Here is a 23,957-nt window from a genome sequence, read left to right as displayed (position 1 = left end):
TCCGATTCCTGTCCGCAATTCCGTCACAGACTCGCCGTGAAAAACGATGGGCGCTCCTGCGATTGCGGACGGCTACAGATATGCATCCGTATTTGCGGACAGTAATAATCTTTACGGTCGTGTGCATGAGGCCTTAGAGCCGGCTGAGTAGACTGGATACAATTGTAACAAAACCTCAGCTGTGAGGAGAAATATAGGTCGAGGGGGTTTCAGTCTCTGGATAAAAAGAGGAATGTTGCAAGTCACAGTCAGAAAGCAGAGATCTTGAAAATGGTGAGGGCTTGTAACACAAAGATGCTGAACTTTTTCTTATTCACTGGTAAAAACTACGGCGGAAATGAAAATCACAGAAATCCGGGAAAATTGACTTGAATTTTTTAATGTTTGGTTCAAGGTCCCAAAATTAAGGCTCAAAATCCCAAATAGAAGAAATAACCAGAAAACTCACAGGATCGCTTTGCGCTCGTTCTGCCGGAGACTGAACGTGAAACGCGTCGCTGATTTGCGACATTTGCAGTTTTTTTGGGCTGAAGGAGGAAAAGATTTTATATCCGAGTCCCTGAAGATTCCCGACGAGAAACGGAGAAGCTGAAGAGGAGACTTGTGATTGGTGTAAGGCACCGCGTGATTTACTGCACTGGACCAGGAGGGGGCGGAGTCAGATAACAGCCAACTCTACATTATGGCCAAGTCTACAAGTCATCCCGGGGGAAAGGCCCCTGCCCCCCCCCCCCCCCCCAAATTATGTGTGAGCCCCAGCCCCCGCTCAGCAGTTTGGATGTAAGATTTTTATATCAAATGCAAATCTTTTACTGACCCAATTAACAACAAGATATTTACTCCAGTCACACCCAGAGCTGCACTCACAATTCTGCTACTTTGGATTTATCTGCTGACGGACACATATATAAGATCGAATAGTGTATTGCACTCCGGTACATTGCATTATGGGAGAGGAAACAAATGACTATAATACTCCCACAATGCACCAGAGCAGGCACTCCGGCCGGCAGCAAACCAGCAACATTCTGACTACAGCTCTGGATGGGACTAGAGTACGAGTCAGGGATCGGTAACTGAACATTGTGTAAATTTAACCTCTGAGACGCCGCTGAGGAGGGAGCGCTGCTGTACAGGTGAACACCGGCCAATAAGGCAACAGCCAAACGTTCATCCAAAACACAAATCTAAAGGAGATCGACCCCAGAGATCCAGGACCCCCGCTCTTTATACGGAGGTAACGATTGCTGCTTATGTGTCCTGTCCCTTTAACATCAATAGATCACATGACACATCAGAGGGTTTACAAACATGATCTTAAAGGGACAGTCCTCACCCTGATGAACTGTATCTTCTCCCATGATGCATCATTGAGAATCAAATTGATTAAGACAAGAGAAGTAAAGCCGAGGATTCATAAAGTTACTCGTTTTATAGAAGCCCCTCCCCCACCAAATCACCAATTAACCACCTGAGTGCTGTATCCGGAGCGACACAAGTTTACCCCATAGTGTGACCGCCCTTCACCCCCCCCCCCCCCCATTGGCGTCTGCCCCCAAAATTTCCCCTTGTATAACAGGAAATAGCGGATTCTACCACCATCAAATCAACGCTCGTCCATTCTTTATGTGATGGGTAAAATGATTGTGCTTGTCCCTGGAAGTTACAAAAGGGGGCACCAGGGTGGTCTGTGCGGGGGGAGGGGGCATAATAGGAAGCGAAAATCTGTCCACCAGCGCCCCCTAGAGGAACGATGGCGCTGTAAGTGTCCTGTGTAATCTCGGGGGGGGGAGATTAGATCCCGTCAGTTATTTCCGCGTCCCCGCCCCGCCTCCTCGCGAACTCCACATCCTGCAAATCCTCGATTCAGATTTTTAGGGAACAAAATGATTTGAAAATAAAACAATAATGTTAATGATTAACCACGGAAGCCCCGCCCACCGGCTCCGCCGCCCACGTCACCCCCGGTCCCGCCTCAGGACACCTCAATGATTTCCATGCTGCCGGAGAAGCTGCTCTGGCTGCCAACCTTGCCCAGCTCCTCCCGGGATCGGCCGTCCGCCAGTTCATCTCCAAACTCCATTTGGCAGCTTCGCCTTTTGAACTGCTTCTCGAAGGGGCTTTCCTCGTGCCAGCTGCGTCTGGAGTCCCCGCGGGCGCTCGGCTTCTGTCTCCTGCGCACAGCGCAACAAGGCTCCGCGGGCAGCTGACCGCAACTAAAGGCCGCAAAGTTTCCCCCTCCGTACAAAGCAGACGCCGAGTAGAAGTGGGAAGGAGCGTCCGGGTTAAAGTACCAGCTGCCGGTCAGGGAGGAGGCCTGAGTCGCCAGGATGTCCGAGTGCCAGTCTTTCAGGCCCAGGGCCGGCTTGGACAGGTGTTGTTGGCTGCTGGACAGTCCGAACAGAAAGTTACTTTTGCGATGGTCCTCCATGCTGCCGCTCCGGAGCAGAGGAGCCGCCACAGACCTCTGGGACAGGACGCCGCGGCTCATCATCTGCTGCCGCGCTTTGTTCTCCGCCTGCCGGCAGGTGCTGGGCTGCTCCGGGACCCTCACTGCTGCCTGTTCGCGGTTAGGGCTGGCCTCCGGGGTCTGCTCCGACACCTCTTCCACCGGGGAGAACTGGCACAGCTTGCTGCCGCCTCCTCCCTCCAGGGCGGCGGTGGGTTTGTAGAATTCCGCGCGGTCCTCCGCGGTGGAGGCTCCGGGCGCCACGCCGCAGTAAGACACCGACTTGATGTCCAGAGAGAAGGAGCGCTTCATCTTGGTGCTGTCCTCCAGCTTCTCTCTGTGGGACACGTGGAGCCCGTTGAGGCCCCGCAGGAGCGGCGCCGCCGCCTCCTCCTCCTGCGTTCTCTGGGGCTCGGATGAGGTAGGATGAGGTGGCGTCGCGGGCCGCTGGGAGACCTCCGCCTGGACTGGGCTATGACCGCTGCCGCCCGGCTCCAGCTTCACTCTGCAGACCGGGGTCGTCTGGGTCTTGATCTTTCTCTCGAAGTCCAGGAGTTGTCCCAGGAAGTTGAAGTTCGGGGAGATGGTCGGCCGCTTCTCCTTCACAAACCTGCGGAGAGAAGACGGAGGTCAGAAAGCACCGGAGACGCCGCGGGACGACCTCCGGTCCTGAGGATACGGATCATAGAAGCCTCTAGAAATACAGGATTAGGATTATAGTCACCCAGATTTCCAAGGGACGGATAGAACATCTGTGTCTAGGAAAGCTGGGTGACAACATGGCGGCCACGTCACTGCCGCTTCTCCATTGCTCCCTATGATGGATGTATCATAAAGCGGCCATAGAGAGCACGAAACACGGGGGTCACCTGTAAGCCTCGTCCAGCGTCATGTCCATCCTCGTCATGATGTAGGCGATGGCGATTGTTGCGGAGCGAGAGATGCCGGCCAGGCAGTGCACCAGGACGCGCCCATTAGAGGCTTTGGCCTTTTCTGCGCGACAAGAAAGTCAAATTTAACAGCGAAGCAAAAACGACGAAGATCCTAAAACCAAAAACGTACAAGAAAGTCGCCAAGATGGCGGATCAAGAGCGGGGCGTGGTCAGAAGCTCCTCCCCCGCAGTCTCACCTATGAAGTCCACAGACTTGTCCAGCCAGGGCAGGATCTTCTCGCAGAAGCTGTCGTTCACCGGGATCCGCAGGAAGTGGGAGTCGCGGATGAAGTCGGGTTTGGGGCAGGTGTTACTGGCGTTCAGGACGAAACCGATCTCATTCTGCTGCATCAGCTCCTGACGGGGGAGGAAATCACAAAGACCATCACCAGGGGGAGCAGCGGCCGTTGCGTTCTATGGAGATTCTCGCTGTGCGCGCGCGGCTGGACGGTGGCGCCGACGTCATCGTTAACGCGCACAGTAATGCTTAAATTCCCGCTTTTCTCATCGTAGTGAAATATCCCCCCCCCACATTCTCTATAATGGAATCGTCCATCAGATCGCAGTTTACGCGTCACGCGGATGATGGGAGTCGTTTTTAAGCTTCCGATATATTTTCTGGTATTAGAGAAGAGAGAATTGACATGGCGCCAATTCTGGAATAGTCAGAGATTCTGGTAATGAGATCATTTTACAATCACTGAATGCGACATCTGATGATGATGACGACAGCCGCGTCTACGGTGGGAGACGGTGCCGTGAAAGCGGGTGTTGTTGCCTAGGTAACCGCACGCCGCCTCTCCTGCCACACCCCTTTTTTTTTTTGCGGTAAATGCGACAATTATGGGTGAGGAGACGACATTTGCCAGAATCCACCGGTTGCTCCGTTCTAGGAGGGTTACTGGCCCTTTAAATACAATAATTGCAGTTTCCACATTTGGAGGTTCCCCCGTGCCCCTCACCTTGTTGAGAACGTCTCGCTGGCAGCCCAGGTAGAGATGCGGCAGGATACGCGTGGGGCCGGCGCTGGACACGGGGAGACACGGCTGAGAGATACAGGAGGGGACGATGGCGGCCTTCCCTTCACACAGGCCGGGGAAGTACGAAGAAAACTCGAAGAAACCGCCTGGAAACGAGAAAAGCGCAAGTGAGGAGGCGACCACAGCGGAAGTCCTGTAATCCGGCACTAATGGGACCGGACAGACGCCGGATTATCGGATCTGTGTAGCATTTCCAGTTCAGCGCTGAAAACCAACGACGGATCTCGGATAATCAGATGCCAGACTAAAGGAATTTCACTTTATGATGCTAACAATGTGGAATCAGTCCTGGACCCCCCCCCCCCCCCCTACATACTGACTGTTTCCACTAATACAAGGACATCCCACTCAGAGGTTTTATGGAAATGACTTTATAATTGACAGTGTCTTTCAGTTCTTCACAATTTCAAGATCTCTGCTTGCTGACTTTTTTCTACATCCACAGGCTGAAAATGGAAACGTCTAGATCTAATAATTCTCACAGCTGAGGGTTTGTTACTATGCCACTTGTCTAGACAATCCTCTGAGCTATACACAACAGCAGCACAAATCTCTCTCCTCTCCTGATAGTTTGTTACAATGTATCAGTGCAGGATGGACATCAATTACCTGACAGGAGATGAACGTGGCTGAACAACTTCTCCAACTTCCCGAGCAGCACAAAGAGGAAGCAATCACCGGGCAGAGACGAGACGTCCACCGAGCTCTGATCGTACACTACAACCTGCTGCACCTGACACTCCAGCTCCACCTGCGGAGGCAAGAAACCACGTGGGCATCATCACTGCACAATACTACTGAAAACATCCCTGGCACAGCTACATCCCTTCATACAAGCTGCACAGCACCACATCTCCTGTATACTGGGTGTAACTCTCAGTATCTGTATTATTCTGTATATATACACACTGCACAGCACCACTTCTCCTGTCCTGTATACTGGGTGTAATTCTCAGTATCTGTATTATTCTGTATATATATATGGACACTGCACAGTACCACTTCTCCTGACCTGTATACTGGGTGTAATTCTCAGTATCTGTATTATTCTGTATATATGGACAATGCACAGCACCACATCTCCTGTATACTGGGTGTAATTCTCAGTATCTGTATTATTCTGTATATATATACACTGCACAGTACCACTTCTCCTGTCCTGTATACTGGGTGTAATTCTCAGTATCTGTATTATTCTGTATATATAGACACTGCACAGTACCACTTCTCCTGTCCTGTATACTGGGTGTAATTCTCAGTATCTGTATTATTCTGTATATATAGACATTGCACAGTACCACTTCTCCTGTCCTGTATACTGGGTGTAATTCTCAGTATCTGTATTATTCTGTATATATGGACAATGCACAGCACCACATCTCCTGTATACTGGGTGTAATTCTCAGTATCTGTATTATTCTGTATATATATACACTGCACAGTACCACTTCTCCTGTCCTGTATACTGGGTGTAATTCTCAGTATCTGTATTATTCTGTATATATAGACACTGCACAGTACCACTTCTCCTGTCCTGTATACTGGGTGTAATTCTCAGTATCTGTATTATTCTGTATATATAGACATTGCACAGTACCACTTCTCCTGTCCTGTATACTGGGTGTAATTCTCAGTATCTGTATTATTCTGTATATATGGACACTGCACAGTACCACTTCTCCTGTCCTGTATACTGGGTGTAATTCTCAGTATCTGTATTATTCTGTATATATGGACACTGCACAGTACCACTTCTCCTGTCCTGTATACTGGGTGTAATTCTCAGTATCTGTATTATTCTGTATATATATATATATATACACTGCACAGTACCACTTCTCCTGTCCTGTATACTGGGTGTAATTCTCAGTATCTGTATTATTCTGTATATATGGACAATGCACAGCACCACATCTCCTGTATACTGGGTGTAATTCTCAGTATCTGTATTATTCTGTATATATATACACTGCACAGTACCACTTCTCCTGTCCTGTATACTGGGTGTAATTCTCAGTATCTGTATTATTCTGTATATATAGACACTGCACAGTACCACTTCTCCTGTCCTGTATACTGGGTGTAATTCTCAGTATCTGTATTATTCTGTATATATATACACTGCACAGTACTACTTCTCCTGTCCTGTATACTGGGTGTAATTCTCAGTATCTGTATTATTCTGTATATATGGACACTGCACAGTACCACTTCTCCTGTCCTGTATACTGGGTGTAATTCTCAGTATCTGTATTATTCTGTATATATGGACACTGCACAGTACCACTTCTCCAGTCCTGTATACTGGGTGTAATTCTCAGTATCTGTATTATTCTGTATATATATATACACTGCACAGTACCACTTCTCCTGTCCTGTATACTGGGTGTAATTCTCAGTATCTGTATTCTATATATATGGACACTGCACAGTACTACTTCTCCTGTCCTGTATACTGGGTGTAATTCTCAGTATCTGTATTATTCTGTATATATAGACACTGCACAGTACCACTTCTCCTGTCCTGTATACTGGGTGTAATTCTCAGTATCTGTATAATTCTGTATATATGGACACTGCACAGTACCACTTCTCCTGTCCTGTATACTGGGTGTAATTCTCAGTATCTGTATTATTCTGTATATATATATATATATACACTGCACAGTACCACTTCTCCTGTCCTGTATACTGGGTGTAATTCTCAGTATCTGTATTATTCTGTATATATGGACACTGCACAGTACCACTTCTCCTGTCCTGTATACTGGGTGTAATTCTCAGTATCTGTATTATTCTGTATATATGGACACTGCACAGTACTACTTCTCCTGTCCTGTATACTGGGTGTAATTCTCAGTATCTGTATTATTCTGTATATATGGACACTGCACAGTACCACTTCTCCTGTCCTGTATACTGGGTGTAATTCTCAGTATCTGTATTATTCTGTATATATGGACACTGCACAGTATCACTTCTCCTGTCCTGTATACTGGGTGTGATTCTCAGTATCTGTATTATTCTGTATATATGGACACTGCACAGTATCACTTCTCCTGTCCTGTATACTGGGTGTAATTCTCAGTATCTGTATTATTCTGTATATATGGACACTGCACAGTATCACTTCTCCTGTCCTGTATACTGGGTGTGATTCTCAGTATCTGTATTATTCTGTATATATACACTGCACAGTACCACTTCTCCTGTCCTGTATACTGGGTGTAATTCTCAGTATCTGTATTATTCTGTATATATATATACATACACTGCACAGTACCACTTCTCCTGTCCTGTATACTGGGTGTAATTCTCAGTATCTGTATTATTCTGTATATATGGACACTGCACAGTATCACTTCTCCTGTCCTGTATACTGGGTGTAATTCTCAGTATCTGTATTATTCTGTATATATATATATATATATACACTGCACAGTACCACTTCTCCTGTCCTGTATACTGGGTGTAATTCTCAGTATCTGTATTCTATATATATGGACACTGCACAGTACTACTTCTCCTGTCCTGTATACTGGGTGTAATTCTCAGTATCTGTATTATTCTGTATATATAGACACTGCACAGTACCACTTCTCCTGTCCTGTATACTGGGTGTAATTCTCAGTACCTGTATTATCCTGTATATATATATACACTGCACAGTACCACTTCTCCTGTCCTGTATACTGGGTGTAATTCTCAGTATCTGTATTATTCTGTATATATGGACACTGCACAGTACCACTTCTCCTGTCCTGTATACTGGGTGTAATTCTCAGTATCTGTATTATTCTGTATATATGGACACTGCACAGTACCACTCCTCCTGTCCTGTATACTGGGTGTAATTCTCAGTATCTGTATTATTCTGTATATATGGACACTGCACAGTACCACTTCTCCTGTCCTGTATACTGGGTGTTATTCTCAGTATCTGTATTATTCTGTATATATGGACACTGCACAGTACCACTTCTCCTGTCCTGTATACTGGGTGTAATTCTCAGTATCTGTATTATTCTGTATATATATACACTGCACAGTACCACTCCTCCTGTCCTGTATACTGGGTGTAATTCTCAGTATCTGTATTATTCTGTATATATGGACACTGCACAGTACCACTTCTCCTGTCCTGTATACTGGGTGTAATTCTCACTATCTGTATTATTCTGTATATATACACTGCACAGTACCACTTCTCCTGTCCTGTATACTGGGTGTAATTCTCAGTATCTGTATTATTCTGTATATATGGACACTGCACAGTACCACTTCTCCTGTCCTGTATACTGGGTGTAATTCTCAGTATCTGTATTATTCTGTATATATGGACACTGCACAGTACCACTTCTCCTGTCCTGTATACTGGGTGTAATTCTCAGTATCTGTATTATTCTGTATATATAGACACTGCACAGTACCACTTCTCCTGTCCTGTATACTGGGTGTAATTCTCAGTATCTGTATTATTCTGTATATATGGACACTGCACAGTACCACTTCTCCTGTCCTGTATACTGGGTGTAATTCTCAGTATCTGTATTATTCTGTATATATGGACACTGCACAGTACCCCTTCTCCTGTATATACATGATGAGAGAAGTTGTACTGTGCAGTGTATGTGTTATGGGACCCGGGGCTGCGTCTCACCTTCTGCTTGGCCGAGTGTTGGATGAGCTCGGTGATCTGCACTTTGTCCTGCTGCAGCCGCCTCTTCATCAGTTTGGAGCAGTTGATGTTGATGGCGTCCAGGATGTGGGAGGAGTTAAAATCCACGAAGGGGCGGCTGTCAATCAGAAGGACTTTCTCGGCGCCACCCTCCATCCACGTCACCAGCTTATCCACAGTCAGCAACTGGCAGCACAGGCCCACCGAGGCCATGGCCCCACCGCCTGCCAGTCACACACGGGGGGTCAGTTGGCAGCGATTCTCAGGGCTGTGAGCGGTTCATGGCATGACGAGCGCTGTCAGGGTATCCCGCTCCGCGGCCGGAGGACGACACGGGATTTGCTGTTGGCGTGACCTCTGATCTATAGCAATGACATCACCTTCTCTTTCCCGTCACTACGACTCCCTCCGCAGATCGGTCCGGTGTTACTGAGGGTGACGTCAGAGAGGAGCAAAGGATTCTGGGAAAAACTAAAGAAAATAAATGATAAGTAATGTTCAGAATAGCATCCTAAGCTCCGCCCTTAACACATAATTCAGTCACCTGTGACCTCTGATCCCGACACCACGGACCCCCAGAAGCCCCTATCGGCAGACACGATACAACCCAGTTGGGGAGACCACCCAGAGTGGCAGCAGTCTGCAGTCTTACATAGTTATCCCTGTGTCAGTCTTTACTGTAATTCTGTCATTCTATTCATGAACCTGGAAGTTCAGGGGGTCAGAGCTACAGGTCGCTCCGATATGGGGTGATGGTCCACAGGAGCCCCCAATAAGTGTTTTGCTTCTTATGGATTTTCATAGTAAAACTTCTCATCGCACGAACCAAGGAAATCGCAATGTGTAGGTCCGGCCTGAGAGACGCATGAGGGGCCCCCTCCCCAACACAGCGGGCACCCCCCCTCACACCCTGGTCACATGACCCTGCATACAATCACTTATGTCAAGTGCAAAGGGAGGAGTCCGTGATATGGGCGGCGGGCGCGGAGGATGCGGACACGTTCCCGGATTTCGCTCCACAGATTTACGTTTCGTCGGGACATTCATTTCTCGTGCGGTCGGGAAGATCCTGTTCTACATTAACCGGGTGACATCAGCGCAGCCGCCCACGAACAGCAGCGAGGGAAAGATTAAACCGTTCACCTCTGAAGTATCGGCACAGAGCATGGCCTGCTGTGATGCATTGTGGGAGATGTAGTGTTTACACCAGCACAGGAGTCAGATGAAGAACTGCAACTCCCACAATGCAATGAAGCAAAGAGAATCAGTCACTCCTCATAACACTGCACGAGTTATATACATTACCAGGAGGCCCGAATATACAGACGATGACTAGTGATGGACGAGCGGCATTCTCAGTGATGTCACCGCTGCTCTCTAGTGAATGGATAGGCTGCATTCTCAGTGATGTCACCGCTGCTCTCTAGTGAATGGATAGGCTGCATTCTCAGTGATGTCACCGCTGCTCTCTAGTGAAGTAATAGGCTGCATTCCCTGTGATGTCACCGCTGCTCTCTAGTGAATGGATAGGCTGTATCCTCAGTGATGTCACCGCTGCTCTTTAGTGAATGGATAGGCTGCATTCTCAGTGATGTCACCGCTGCTCTCTAGTGAATGGATAGGCTGCGTTCTCAGTGATGTCACCGCTGCGCTCTAGTGGATGGATAGGCTGCATTCTCAGTGATGTCACCGCTGCTCTCTAGTGATGTCACCGCTGCGCTTTAGTGAATGGATAGGCTGCATTCTCAGTGATGTCACCGCTGCTCTCTAGTGGATGGATAGGCTGCATTCTCAGTGATGTCACCGCTGCTCTCTAGTGAATGGATAGGCTGCATTCTCAGTGATGTCACTGCTGCTCTCTAGTGAATGGATAGGTTGCATTCTCAGTGATGTCACCGCTGCTCTCTAGTGGATGGATAGGCTGCATTCTCAGTGATGTCACCGCTGCTCTCTAGTGAAGTAATAGGCTGCATTCTCTGTGATGTCACCGCTGCTCTCTAGTGCATGGATAGGCTGCATTCTCAGTGATGTCACCGCTGCTCTCTAGTGAAGTAATAGGCTGCATTCTCTGTGATGTCACCGCTGCTCTCTAGTGAATGGATAGGCTGCGTTCTCAGTGATGTCACCGCTGCTCTCTAGTGAATGGATAGGCTGCATTCTCAGTGATGTCACTGCTGCTCTCTAGTGAATGGATAGGCTGCATTCTCAGTGATGTCACCGCTGCTCTCTAGTGAATGGATAGGCTGCATTCTCAGTGATGTCACCGCTGCTCTCTAGTGAATGGATAGGCTGCATTCTCAGTGATGTCACCGCTGCTCTCTAGTGAATGGATAGGGTGCATTCTCAGTGATGTCACCGCTGCTCTCTAGTGAGTGGATAGGCTGCAATCTCAGTGATGTCACCGCTGCTCTCTAGTGAATGGATAGGCTGCATTCTCAGTGATGTCACCGCTGCTCTCTAGTGAATGGATAGGCTGCATTCTCAGTGATGTCACCACTGCTCTCTAGTGAAGTAATAGGCTGCATTCTCTGTGATGTCATCGCTGCTCTCTAGTGAATGGATAGGCTGCATTCTCAGTGATGTCACTGCTGCTCTCTAGTGAATGGATAGGCTGCATTCTCAGTGATGTCACCGCTGCTCTCTAGTGAATGGATAGGCTGTACTCTCAGTGATGTCACCGCTGCTCTTTATATAATAACACTGATCCATATATCGCATTATGCCCGCCCCGCCCCCGATCTTGTTCGCTGGTGACCTGCGCCGCATCTCCTGTAAAGTTTGTTCCTTTTCACCTCGACTGTTCGGACAAAGTTCAGAGCTGCAGGAGAAAGTTCGGCCGGTAATCAGCGGCGGCACAGATGAAGTCATGTGATCTTTGGCCTTGTAGCAAAATAACCTCATGCCGTTTATTCAGAGATAAGAGGGAGCGGTGATGTCATGTTGGGCGGGCACACCTCACCCTATCAGACACACGAGGACGACCCGACAGACTCCACTGTGCCCCATCTAACAATATTGGGGTCACCCAGCTTTCCTGGAGCAATGGCAGCCATATTGGTTGTCACCCAGCTTTCCCACAATCAGATCTCATATTCAGAGGGACGGCTCAGGGATAAGCGGTTGGGGGATGGTCTGCGGAGTGATTGTGCCGCTGTGATCGTGCCGGGCGAGGGTGGAGGCCCCGGAAAACCAACAACAAACACCTCTGAACTGCACGTGAATCATGAACACGCCCGTGACGGAACCGCAGGAGAAAACTAATCACACCCTAGCAGCGCGCCCGCTAAACAGGAAGACGCAGCAATCACAGAGCTGGCATGTCTTATCGGGGTGCAGACTCAGCAGGGGGGGGGGGTCAATAACAGATATGGGGGAGAGAATAGGGTGCTACTCTGCTGCACTGACTGACCCCATGTTACATCATGCTTTATACTCCAGTCACATCAAGAGCTGCATTAACAACTCGGCTGCACTCACTGACCCCCATGTTACATCATGCTTTATACTCCAATCACATCAAGAGCTGCATTAACAACTCGGCTGCACTCGCTGATCCCATGTTACATCATGCTTTATACTCCAGTCACATCTAGAGCTGCATTAACAACTCTGCTGCACTCACTGACCCCATGTTACATCATGCTTTATACTCCAGTCACATCTAGAGCTGCATTAACACCTCTGCTGCTCTCACTGACCCCATGTTACATCATGCTTTGTACTCCAGTCACATCCAGAGCTGCATTAACAACTCTGCTGGCTGTTTCATGGACTCTGTCAACGCAGTAATGACCCCCCCCCCCCCCAAACAGATTCCATAATGCTCTGCGCTCTGATGTACAGTACTTGGTGGTGGAAACACTACATCTCCCACAATGCTTTACAGCAGAGCATACGAAGTAAACAGGAGGGGGCCCCTACAGTCAATGGTCACTACATATCCCACCCTGCAGTCCCAGGGGGAATATAAGACCCCCCACACATTTACCGATGGTGCCCGTCTCCCGTCCATAAAAACCACTGTGAATCACCAACCGTCATCGGCCGCGTGCACGCAGAGAAACGTCCGTCCTTAAAGGGCCAGTCCACCCTTCTGTAATTAAGGGGTTAATCATTTTCCAAATTAATCTCTGCAGCTTTGTAATAGATGGTGTTTCAATTCTACCATTTACAAGATCTCTATTTGCCATCAGTGACTAGAAACATTCTTGTTTACATTCAGAGGCTAGAATCCTGTCCTGACCTGATACTTCTCACAGCTGAGGGTTTGTTACAATTGTATCCAGTCTGGATAATCCTCTGTCAGGTAAACACCTCAGCAGCTCAAATGTCTTTGTTACAATGTATCAGTGTGTTCAGCTCCCAGAGGATTGTGTAGACTGGATACAACTGTAACAAACCCTCAGCTGTGAGAAGTATTCGTTGCGGACAATCACATGGTCTACGGTAAGCAGAACGCCCCCTCCTCCACTGATCGCCATTGTGACGCGTAATAATAGCGCTGATTTGCTGGGGGCCGCACCGATATATCGGGGGAGGGGGTGATAACGCTTCGTGCCCTCAATGGATTATTGTGTCGTCCATCGCTGGCCAGCGCCAATGTTTCACGGTGACATCCCGGTGACGGTGGAGCGGTCCATTATGTGTGGGGGGTGTTGTCCGCTCTCCCTCCGTGTTACATTGCTCCACCATGACATCAGCGGCTGCGATCCCGCTCCCTCCTCCGCAGCTGTGATCACAATAAACATGATGTCACCCCCGGCCTTAACCCTTCACCCGCCGCCTGCAACTAAACAATACGACATTTCCCAGGATTCCAGGGGGGAAAATTTAGATTTCTTCTCGTTACCAGGAACCAATGGACAACGAGGAATTTACTAATTATTAGAACGAATAATCCGGCAGCCGCGGCGCCGGGACCGGACAGGTGGAGGATTCCGGGGTCTTCTGGATTATCGGACGGTCAGTACATGACGCCGCTCGTACACGTCACCAGACGGGGAGCGGAGCACTCCGCCATCCCAGCCCCCGACCCCACCGATAAAAACCGCTGACGTCTGTCGTTCAGGCGCAAGAGACGCGACAAAGTTATTGGGAAGCCGTCCGTGCGCCAAAGAATGAAATCTGGAGCTGGCGTATATTATCGCTTTAATTTAATTACAGTAACTGCGGTGAGCCGCAGATGGCCACGCCCCTTCCGCTAAGCACCGTTCACTTTTTTTTCAAATGTGGCGAAAGTGCCGGAACGGGCGCAAACGTCACAATTTTTGATACTTTTAGGCCGTTTGCAACTTTTCTTCCCGTTGATAAATTCCCCCCTTTCTGCTTCACTTTCTCACCACTCCACTTGCTGTCAGTGAATGGTAACAATCTTCTTTACACCCATAGGCTAAAAACACAGTCATGACATTCTACTTCTCACAGCGGAGGGTTTGTTACAATGTAACCAGCCTAGACAATCCTCTGAGGGAAACACATCAGCAGCACAAATCTCTCTCCTGTCCTGATAGTTTGTTACAATGTGTCAGCGCAGGTAAAACGTATCAGTCAGTTTATCTCACAGAGTATTGACTGGATACATTGTAACAAACACTCAGCTGTGAGAAGTATTAGGTCAGGTTTTTAGTCACTGACAGAAAATAGAGCTTGAAAATGGTATATTGCAGAACTTTTATATACAAGGATTAATCTTGGACACGGATCAGGGCGCCGCTGATCCCCAGGCGTAAAGAAACTGGCGACCGGCAGGAAGAAGCGTCACCTCCACTGGGAAGACGAAAGCTGGAATGTGATTGGTTGCTATAGGCAGCACCTCCTCGTCAGGTGACCTCCCTTGGCCAATCAGCTGAGAGGGACCCGCTGATTTACATACAATGCTCCGCCCCCGATCCTTTACACCGAAGTGAAGGAGCAAGACCATGTCCTACGGCCGCCGCTCCTCTACCTGAAGTGACTGATAACAGAGAGCAATAGCTCCCACCCTACTGCAGAGAGGACAGACTGCAAATGTAGTGTCCCTTTAAGATCTGATAAACTTTCCTATGTAAAAGGAGAGTAAGGACTTTGTGAGACGCTACTGTTCTCTGTTATCAGACACTTTGATGTTCAGACCCATGACCTGCAGTGATTGGTTGTTTAGTTTACAATTCCCAGGTCGTGCGCAGCTAATAAAGGGGCGTCTATCGCTCAGGCCTCCCCCGAACTACGAGGAACCGGGTCATATACTGATCCCCTGGACGTATAGCAGGAGAAACGGGGGTGGAGGGCGTGTAACGAGGGAATCATACTGGAGGGTTACATATAGGGCAATATAGAACGGGGTGCAGGAGGAGGGTAGAGAAGAGGGGGCTGTATAATATATATATACGGCTAGTGGAAAACTAAGAATATACTGGGGGAACGTATAGGGGATATACGGGGGCGCGCGGGGGATATACGGGGGCGCGCGGGGGATATATACGAGGGCGAACGCGGGATATACGGGGGCGCGCGGGGGATATACGGGGGCGCGCGTGGGATATATGCGAGGGCGCGCGGGGGATATACGGGGGCGCGCGGGGGATATACGGGGGCGCGCGGGGGATATACGGGGGCGCGCGGGGGATATACGGGGGCGCGCGGGGGATATACGGGGGCGCGCGGGGGATATACGGGGGCGCGCGCGGGATATACGGGGGCGCGCGCGGGATATACGGGGGCGCGCGCGGGATATACGGGGGCGCGCGCGGGATATACGGGGGCGCGCGCGGGATATACGGAAGTGTACGGGGGATATACGGGGGTGTACGGGGGATATATGGGGTGTACGGGGGATATATGGGGTGCACGGGGGATATATGGGGTGCACGGGGGATATATGGGGTGCACGGGGGATATATGGGGTGCACGGGGGATATATGGGGTGTACGGGGGATATATGGGGTGTACGGGGGATATATGGGGTGTACGGGGGATATATGGGGTGTACGGGGGATATATGGGGTGTACGGGGGATATATGGGGGTGTACGGGGGATATATGGGGTGTACAGGGGATATATGGGGTGTACAGGGGATATATGGGGTGTACAGGGGATATATGGGGTGTACAGGGGATATATGGGGTGTACAGGGGATATATGGGGTGTACAGGGGATATATGGGGTGTACAGGGGATATATGGGGGTGTACGGGGGATATATGGGGGTGTACGGGGGATATATGGGGTGTACGGGGGATATATGGGGTGTACAGGGGATATATGGGGTGTACAGGGGATATATGGGGGTGTACGGGGGATATATGGGGGTGTACGGGGGATATATGGGGGTGTACGGGGGATATATGGGGTGTACGGGGGATATATGGGGGTGTACGGGGGATATATGGGGGTGTACGGGGGATATATGGGGTGTACAGGGGATATACAGGACATGATACATTTTGGGGTACTCAGCGGATGCCTCCTTGTGATGACGGGTGAGGGGCGGGCTGCGCTCGGTGACAGGATGATTGCCGGGGGAGGGGGGGGGGGTCTGTATGTCACAGGTGTCAGTGACGCAGGGTAATGACGTCATGCGGCTCTTCGGCAGCACTCACCCCTGATCCGGGCCTGCTGTCCGGGCCTCGCCGTCGGGTCAGTGTCCGGGCTCCGGGCGGAGCGGGTGAGAGCGGCTACGATGAGGTCACCGGGAAGAGGAGCTGCATGACGTAAGAGTCAGCCAATCAGAATAAGGGGCGGGGACAGCGGCGTGGCCTCGATGTGCGTCTTCTGTGTGGGCGTGGTCATGACGTTATGCTGGGGAGTCCCGACAGCTGCAGGCGATCAGTAATAACTGGAGTATAATAATAATGTGATATAATAACCAGTGTACTGTAATAACTGGAGTATAATAATAATAATAATGTGATATAATAACCAGTGTACTGTAATAACTGGAGTATAATAATAATGTGATATAATAACCAGTGTACTGTAATAACTGGAGTATAATAATAATAATGTGATATAATAACCAGTGTACTGTAATAACTGGAGTATAATAATAATAATGTGATATAATAACCAGTGTACTGTAATAACTGGAGTATAATAATAATGTGATATAATAACCAGTGTGCTGTAATAACTGGAGTATAATAATAATGTGATATAATAACCAGTGTGCTGTAATAACTGGAGTATAATAATAATAATGTGATATAATAACCAGTGTACTGTAATAACTGGAGTATAATAATAATGTGATATAATAACCAGTGTGCTGTAATAACTGGAGTATAATAATAATAATGTGATATAATAACCAGTGTACTGTAATAACTGGAGTATAATAATAATGTGATATAATAACCAGTGTGCTGTAATAACTGGAGTATAATAATAATAATGTGATATAATAACCAGTGCACTGTAATAACTGGAGTATAATAATAATAATGTGATATAATAACCAGTGTGCTGTAATAACTGGAGTATAATAATAATGTGATATAATAACCAGTGTACTGTAATAACTGCAGTATAATAATAATAATGTGATATAATAACCAGTGTACTGTAATAACTGGAGTATAATAATAATAATGTGATATAATAACCAGTGTGCTGTAATAACTGGAGTATAATAATAATGTGATATAATAACCAGTGTGCTGTAATAACTGGAGTATAATAATAATGTGATATAATAACCAGTGTACTGTAATAACTGGAGTATAATAATAATGTGATATAATAACCAGTGTGCTGTAATAACTGGAGTATAATAATAATGTGATATAATAACCAGTGTGCTGTAATAACTGGAGTATAATAATAATAATGTGATATAATAACCAGTGTACTGTAATAACTGGAGTATAATAATAATAATGTGATATAATAACCAGTGTGCTGTAATAACTGGAGTATAATAATAATAATGTGATATAATAACCAGTGTACTGTAATAACTGGAGTATAATAATAATGTGATATAATAACCAGTGTACTGTAATAACTGCAGTATAATAATAATAATGTGATATAATAACCAGTGTGCTGTAATAACTGGAGTATAATAATAATAATGTGATATAATAACCAGTGTGCTGTAATAACTGGAGTATAATAATAATGTGATATAATAACCAGTGTACTGTAATAACTGGAGTATAATAATAATGTGATATAATAACCAGTGCACTGTAATCACTGGAGTATAATAATAATGTGATATAATAACCAGTGTAGTGTAATAACTGGAGTATAATAATAATAATGTGATATAATAACCAGTGTGCTGTAATAACTGGAGTATAATAATAATGTGATATAATAACCAGTGTACTGTAATAACTGGAGTATAATAATAATGTGATATAATAACCAGTGTACTGTAATAACTGGAGTATAATAATAATGTGATATAATAACCAGTGTGCTGTAATAACTGGAGTATAATAATAATAATGTGATATAATAACCAGTGTGCTGTAATAACTGGAGTATAATAATAATGTGATATAATAACCAGTGTACTGTAATAACTGGAGTATAATAATAATGTGATATAATAACCAGTGTACTGTAATAACTGGAGTATAATAATAATGTGATATAATAACCAGTGTGCTGTAATAACTGGAGTATAATAATAATAATGTGATATAATAACCAGTGTACTGTAATAACTGCAGTATAATAATAATGTGATATAATAACCAGTGTACTGTAATAACTGCAGTATAATAATAATGTGATATAATAACCAGTGTACTGTAATAACTGGAGTATAATAATAATGTGATATAATAACCAGTGTACTGTAATAACTGCAGTATAATAATAATGTGATATAATAACCAGTGTGCTGTAATAACTGGAGTATAATAATAATAATGTGATATAATAACCAGTGTGCTGTAATAACTGGAGTATAATAATAATAATGTGATATAATAACCAGTGTGCTGTAATAACTGGAGTATAATAATAATGTGATATAATAACCAGTGTACTGTAATAACTGGAGTATAATAATAATGTGATATAATAACCAGTGTACTGTAATAACTGCAGTATAATAATAATAATGTGATATAATAACCAGTGTGCTGTAATAACTGGAGTATAATAATAATGTGATATAATAACCAGTGTGCTGTAATAACTGGAGTATAATAATAATGTGATGTAATAACCAGTGTACTGTAATAACTGCAGTATAATAATAATAATGTGATATAATAACCAGTGTGCTGTAATAACTGGAGTATAATAATAATAATGTGATATAATAACCAGTGTGCTGTAATAACTGGAGTATAATAATAATGTGATATAATAACCAGTGTGCTGTAATAACTGGAGTATAATAATAATAATGTGATATAATAACCAGTGTGCTGTAATAACTGGAGTATAATAATAATAATGTGATATAATAACCAGTGTGCTGTAATAACTGGAGTATAATAATAATAATGTGATATAATAACCAGTGTGCTGTAATAACTGGAGTATAATAATAATGTGATATAATAACCAGTGTGCTGTAATAACTGGAGTATAATAATAATAATAATAATGTGATATAATAACCAGTGTGCTGTAATAACTGGAGTATAATAATAATGTGATATAATAACCAGTGTGCTGTAATAACTGGAGTATAATAATAATGTGATATAATAACCAGTGTGCTGTAATAACTGGAGTATAATAATAATGTGATATAATAACCAGTGTACTGTAATAACTGGAGTATAATAATAATGTGATATAATAACCAGTGTGCTGTAATAACTGGAGTATAATAATAATAATGTGATATAATAACCAGTGTACTGTAATAACTGGAGTATAATAATAATGTGATATAATAACCAGTGTACTGTAATAACTGGAGTATAATAATAATGTGATATAATAACCAGTGTGCTGTAATAACTGGAGTATAATAATAATAATGTGATATAATAACCAGTGTACTGTAATAACTGGAGTATAATAATAATAATGTGATATAATAACCAGTGTGCTGTAATAACTGGAGTATAATAATAATAATGTGATATAATAACCAGTGTGCTGTAATAACTGGAGTATAATAATAATAATAATGTGATATAATAACCAGTGTGCTGTAATAACTGGAGTATAATAATAATAATGTGATATAATAACCAGTGTACTGTAATAACTGGAGTATAATAATAATGTGATATAATAACCAGTGCACTGTAATAACTGGAGTATAATAATAATAATAATGTGATATAATAACCAGTGTGCTGTAATAACTGGAGTATAATAATAATAATGTGATATAATAACCAGTGTGCTGTAATAACTGGAGTATAATAATAATGTGATATAATAACCAGTGTGCTGTAATAACTGGAGTATAATAATAATGTGATATAATAACCAGTGTGCTGTAATAACTGGAGTATAATAATAATAATGTGATATAATAACCAGTGTGCTGTAATAACTGGAGTATAATAATAATGTGATATAATAACCAGTGTACTGTAATAACTGGAGTATAATAGTAATAATGTGATATAATAACCAGTGTGCTGTAATAACTGGAGTATAATAATAATGTGATATAATAACCAGTGTGCTGTAATAACTGGAGTATAATAATAATGTGATATAATAACCAGTGTGCTGTAATAACTGGAGTATAATAATAATAATGTGATATAATAACCAGTGTGCTGTAATAACTGGAGTATAATAATAATGTGATATAATAACCAGTGTACTGTAATAACTGGAGTATAATAGTAATAATGTGATATAATAACCAGTGTGCTGTAATAACTGGAGTATAATAATAATAATGTGATATAATAACCAGTGTACTGTAATAACTGGAGTATAATAATAATAATAATAATGTGATATAATAACCAGTGTGCTGTAATAACTGGAGTATAATAATAATGTGATATAATAACCAGTGTACTGTAATAACTGGAGTATAATAATAATGTGATATAATAACCAGTGTACTGTAATAACTGGAGTATAATAATAATGTGATATAATAACCAGTGTGCTGTAATAACTGGAGTATAATAATAATAATGTGATATAATAACCAGTGTGCTGTAATAACTGGAGTATAATAATAATGTGATATAATAACCAGTGTGCTGTAATAACTGGAGTATAATAATAATAATGTGATATAATAACCAGTGTGCTGTAATAACTGGAGTATAATAATAATGTGATATAATAACCAGTGTACTGTAATAACTGGAGTATAATAATAATGTGATATAATAACCAGTGTACTGTAATAACTGGAGTATAATAATAATAATGTGATATAATAACCAGTGTGCTGTAATAACTGGAGTATAATAATAATAATAATGTGATATAATAACCAGTGTACTGTAATAACTGGAGTATAATAATAATAATGTGATATAATAACCAGTGTACTGTAATAACTGGAGTATAATAATAATGTGATATAATAACCAGTGTACTGTAATAACTGGAGTATAATAATAATAATGTGATATAATAACCAGTGTACTGTAATAACTGGAGTATAATAATAATGTGATATAATAACCAGTGTACTGTAATAACTGGAGTATAATAATAATAATAATGTGATATAATAACCAGTGTGCTGTAATAACTGGAGTATAATAATAATGTGATATAATAACCAGTGTGCTGTAATAACTGGAGTATAATAATAATGTGATATAATAACCAGTGTACTGTAATAACTGGAGTATAATAATAATGTGATATAATAACCAGTGTACTGTAATAACTGGAGTATAATAATAATAATGTGATATAATAACCAGTGTGCTGTAATAACTGGAGTATAATAATAATAATGTGATATAATAACCAGTGTACTGTAATAACTGCAGTATAATAATAATGTGATATAATAACCAGTGTGCTGTAATAACTGGAGTATAATAATAATGTGATATAATAACCAGTGTACTGTAATAACTGGAGTATAATAATAATGTGATATAATAACCAGTGTACTGTAATAACTGGAGTATAATAATAATGTGATATAATAACCAGTGTGCTGTAATAACTGGAGTATAATAATAATAATGTGATATAATAACCAGTGTACTGTAATAACTGGAGTATAATAATAATGTGATATAATAACCAGTGCACTGTAATAACTGGAGTATAATAATAATGTGATATAATAACCAGTGTACTGTAATAACTGGAGTATAATAATAATAATGTGATATAATAACCAGTGTACTGTAATAACTGGAGTATAATAATAATGTGATATAATAACCAGTGTACTGTAATAACTGGAGTATAATAATAATAATGTGATATAATAACCAGTGTGCTGTAATAACTGGAGTATAATAATAATAATGTGATATAATAACCAGTGTACTGTAATAACTGGAGTATAATAATAATAATGTGATATAATAACCAGTGTGCTGTAATAACTGGAGTATAATAATAATAATAATGTGATATAATAACCAGTGTACTGTAATAACTGGAGTATAATAATAATGTGATATAATAACCAGTGTGCTGTAATAACTGGAGTATAATAATAATGTGATATAATAACCAGTGTACTGTAATAACTGGAGTATAATAATAATAATGTGATATAATAACCAGTGTGCTGTAATAACTGGAGTATAATAATAATGTGATATAATAACCAGTGTGCTGTAATAACTGGAGTATAATAATAATGTGATATAATAACCAGTGTACTGTAATAACTGGAGTATAATAATAATAATGTGATATAATAACCAGTGTACTGTAATAACTGGAGTATAATAATAATAATGTGATATAATAACCAGTGTACTGTAATAACTGGAGTATAATAATAATAATGTGATATAATAACCAGTGTGCTGTAATAACTGGAGTATAATAATAATAATAATGTGATATAATAACCAGTGTACTGTAATAACTGGAGTATAATAATAATGTGATATAATAACCAGTGTGCTGTAATAACTGGAGTATAATAATAATAATGTGATATAATAACCAGTGTGCTGTAATAACTGGAGTATAATAATAATAATGTGATATAATAACCAGTGTACTGTAATAACTGGAGTATAATAATAATGTGATATAATAACCAGTGCGCTGTAATAACTGGAGTATAATAATAATAATGTGATATAATAACCAGTGTGCTGTAATAACTGGAGTATAATAATAATGTGATATAATAACCAGTGTACTGTAATAACTGGAGTATAATAATAATAATGTGATATAATAACCAGTGTACTGTAATAACTGGAGTATAATAATAATAATGTGATATAATAACCAGTGTGCTGTAATAACTGGAGTATAATAATAATGTGATATAATAACCAGTGTACTGTAATAACTGGAGTATAATAATAATGTGATATAATAACCAGTGTACTGTAATAACTGGAGTATAATAATAATAATGTGATATAATAACCAGTGTACTGTAATAACTGGAGTATAATAATAATGTGATATAATAACCAGTGTGCTGTAATAACTGGAGTATAATAATAATAATGTGATATAATAACCAGTGTACTGTAATAACTGGAGTATAATAATAATGTGATATAATAACCAGTGTGCTGTAATAACTGCAGTATAATAATAATAATGTGATATAATAACCAGTGTACTGTAATAACTGGAGTATAATAATAATAATGTGATATAATAACCAGTGTGCTGTAATAACTGGAGTATAATAATAATAATAATGTGATATAATAACCAGTGTGCTGTAATAACTGGAGTATAATAATAATAATGTGATATAATAACCAGTGTGCTGTAATAACTGGAGTATAATAATAATGTGATATAAT

The 23,957-nt window shown here is 42.5% G+C and overlaps 1 protein-coding gene across 2 annotated transcripts in view; it reads right to left on the bottom strand.

Annotated features, from left to right (window-relative positions):
* Nucleotides 1-752: 752 nt before the first annotated feature.
* Nucleotides 753-23,957, bottom strand: part of DUSP16 (dual specificity phosphatase 16) — a 41,979-nt gene continuing 18,774 nt past the window's right edge. The window contains exons 2-8 of one of the 2 annotated variants that reach the window (XM_075848410.1): nt 16,677-16,912; nt 9,082-9,570; nt 5,031-5,172; nt 4,344-4,507; nt 3,579-3,738; nt 3,319-3,442; nt 753-3,059 (exon numbers count right to left, since the gene is read on the bottom strand). In XM_075848410.1, the coding sequence (XP_075704525.1) occupies nt 1,976-3,059; nt 3,319-3,442; nt 3,579-3,738; nt 4,344-4,507; nt 5,031-5,172; nt 9,082-9,312 (1,905 nt within the window). In that variant the 5' untranslated portion in view covers nt 9,313-9,570; nt 16,677-16,912 and the 3' untranslated portion in view covers nt 753-1,975. The remainder of the gene's footprint in view (nt 3,060-3,318; nt 3,443-3,578; nt 3,739-4,343; nt 4,508-5,030; nt 5,173-9,081; nt 9,571-16,676; nt 16,913-23,957) is intronic. The other variant, XM_075848411.1, reaches the window with a different exon arrangement.

This window comes from Rhinoderma darwinii, unplaced genomic scaffold, assembly GCF_050947455.1.
Source record: "Rhinoderma darwinii isolate aRhiDar2 unplaced genomic scaffold, aRhiDar2.hap1 Scaffold_3988, whole genome shotgun sequence".
Taxonomy (NCBI): Eukaryota; Metazoa; Chordata; class Amphibia; order Anura; family Rhinodermatidae; genus Rhinoderma; species Rhinoderma darwinii.
The sequence above is the reverse complement of the archived record's forward strand: the minus strand, read 5'-3'. Positions and strand labels throughout refer to the sequence as shown.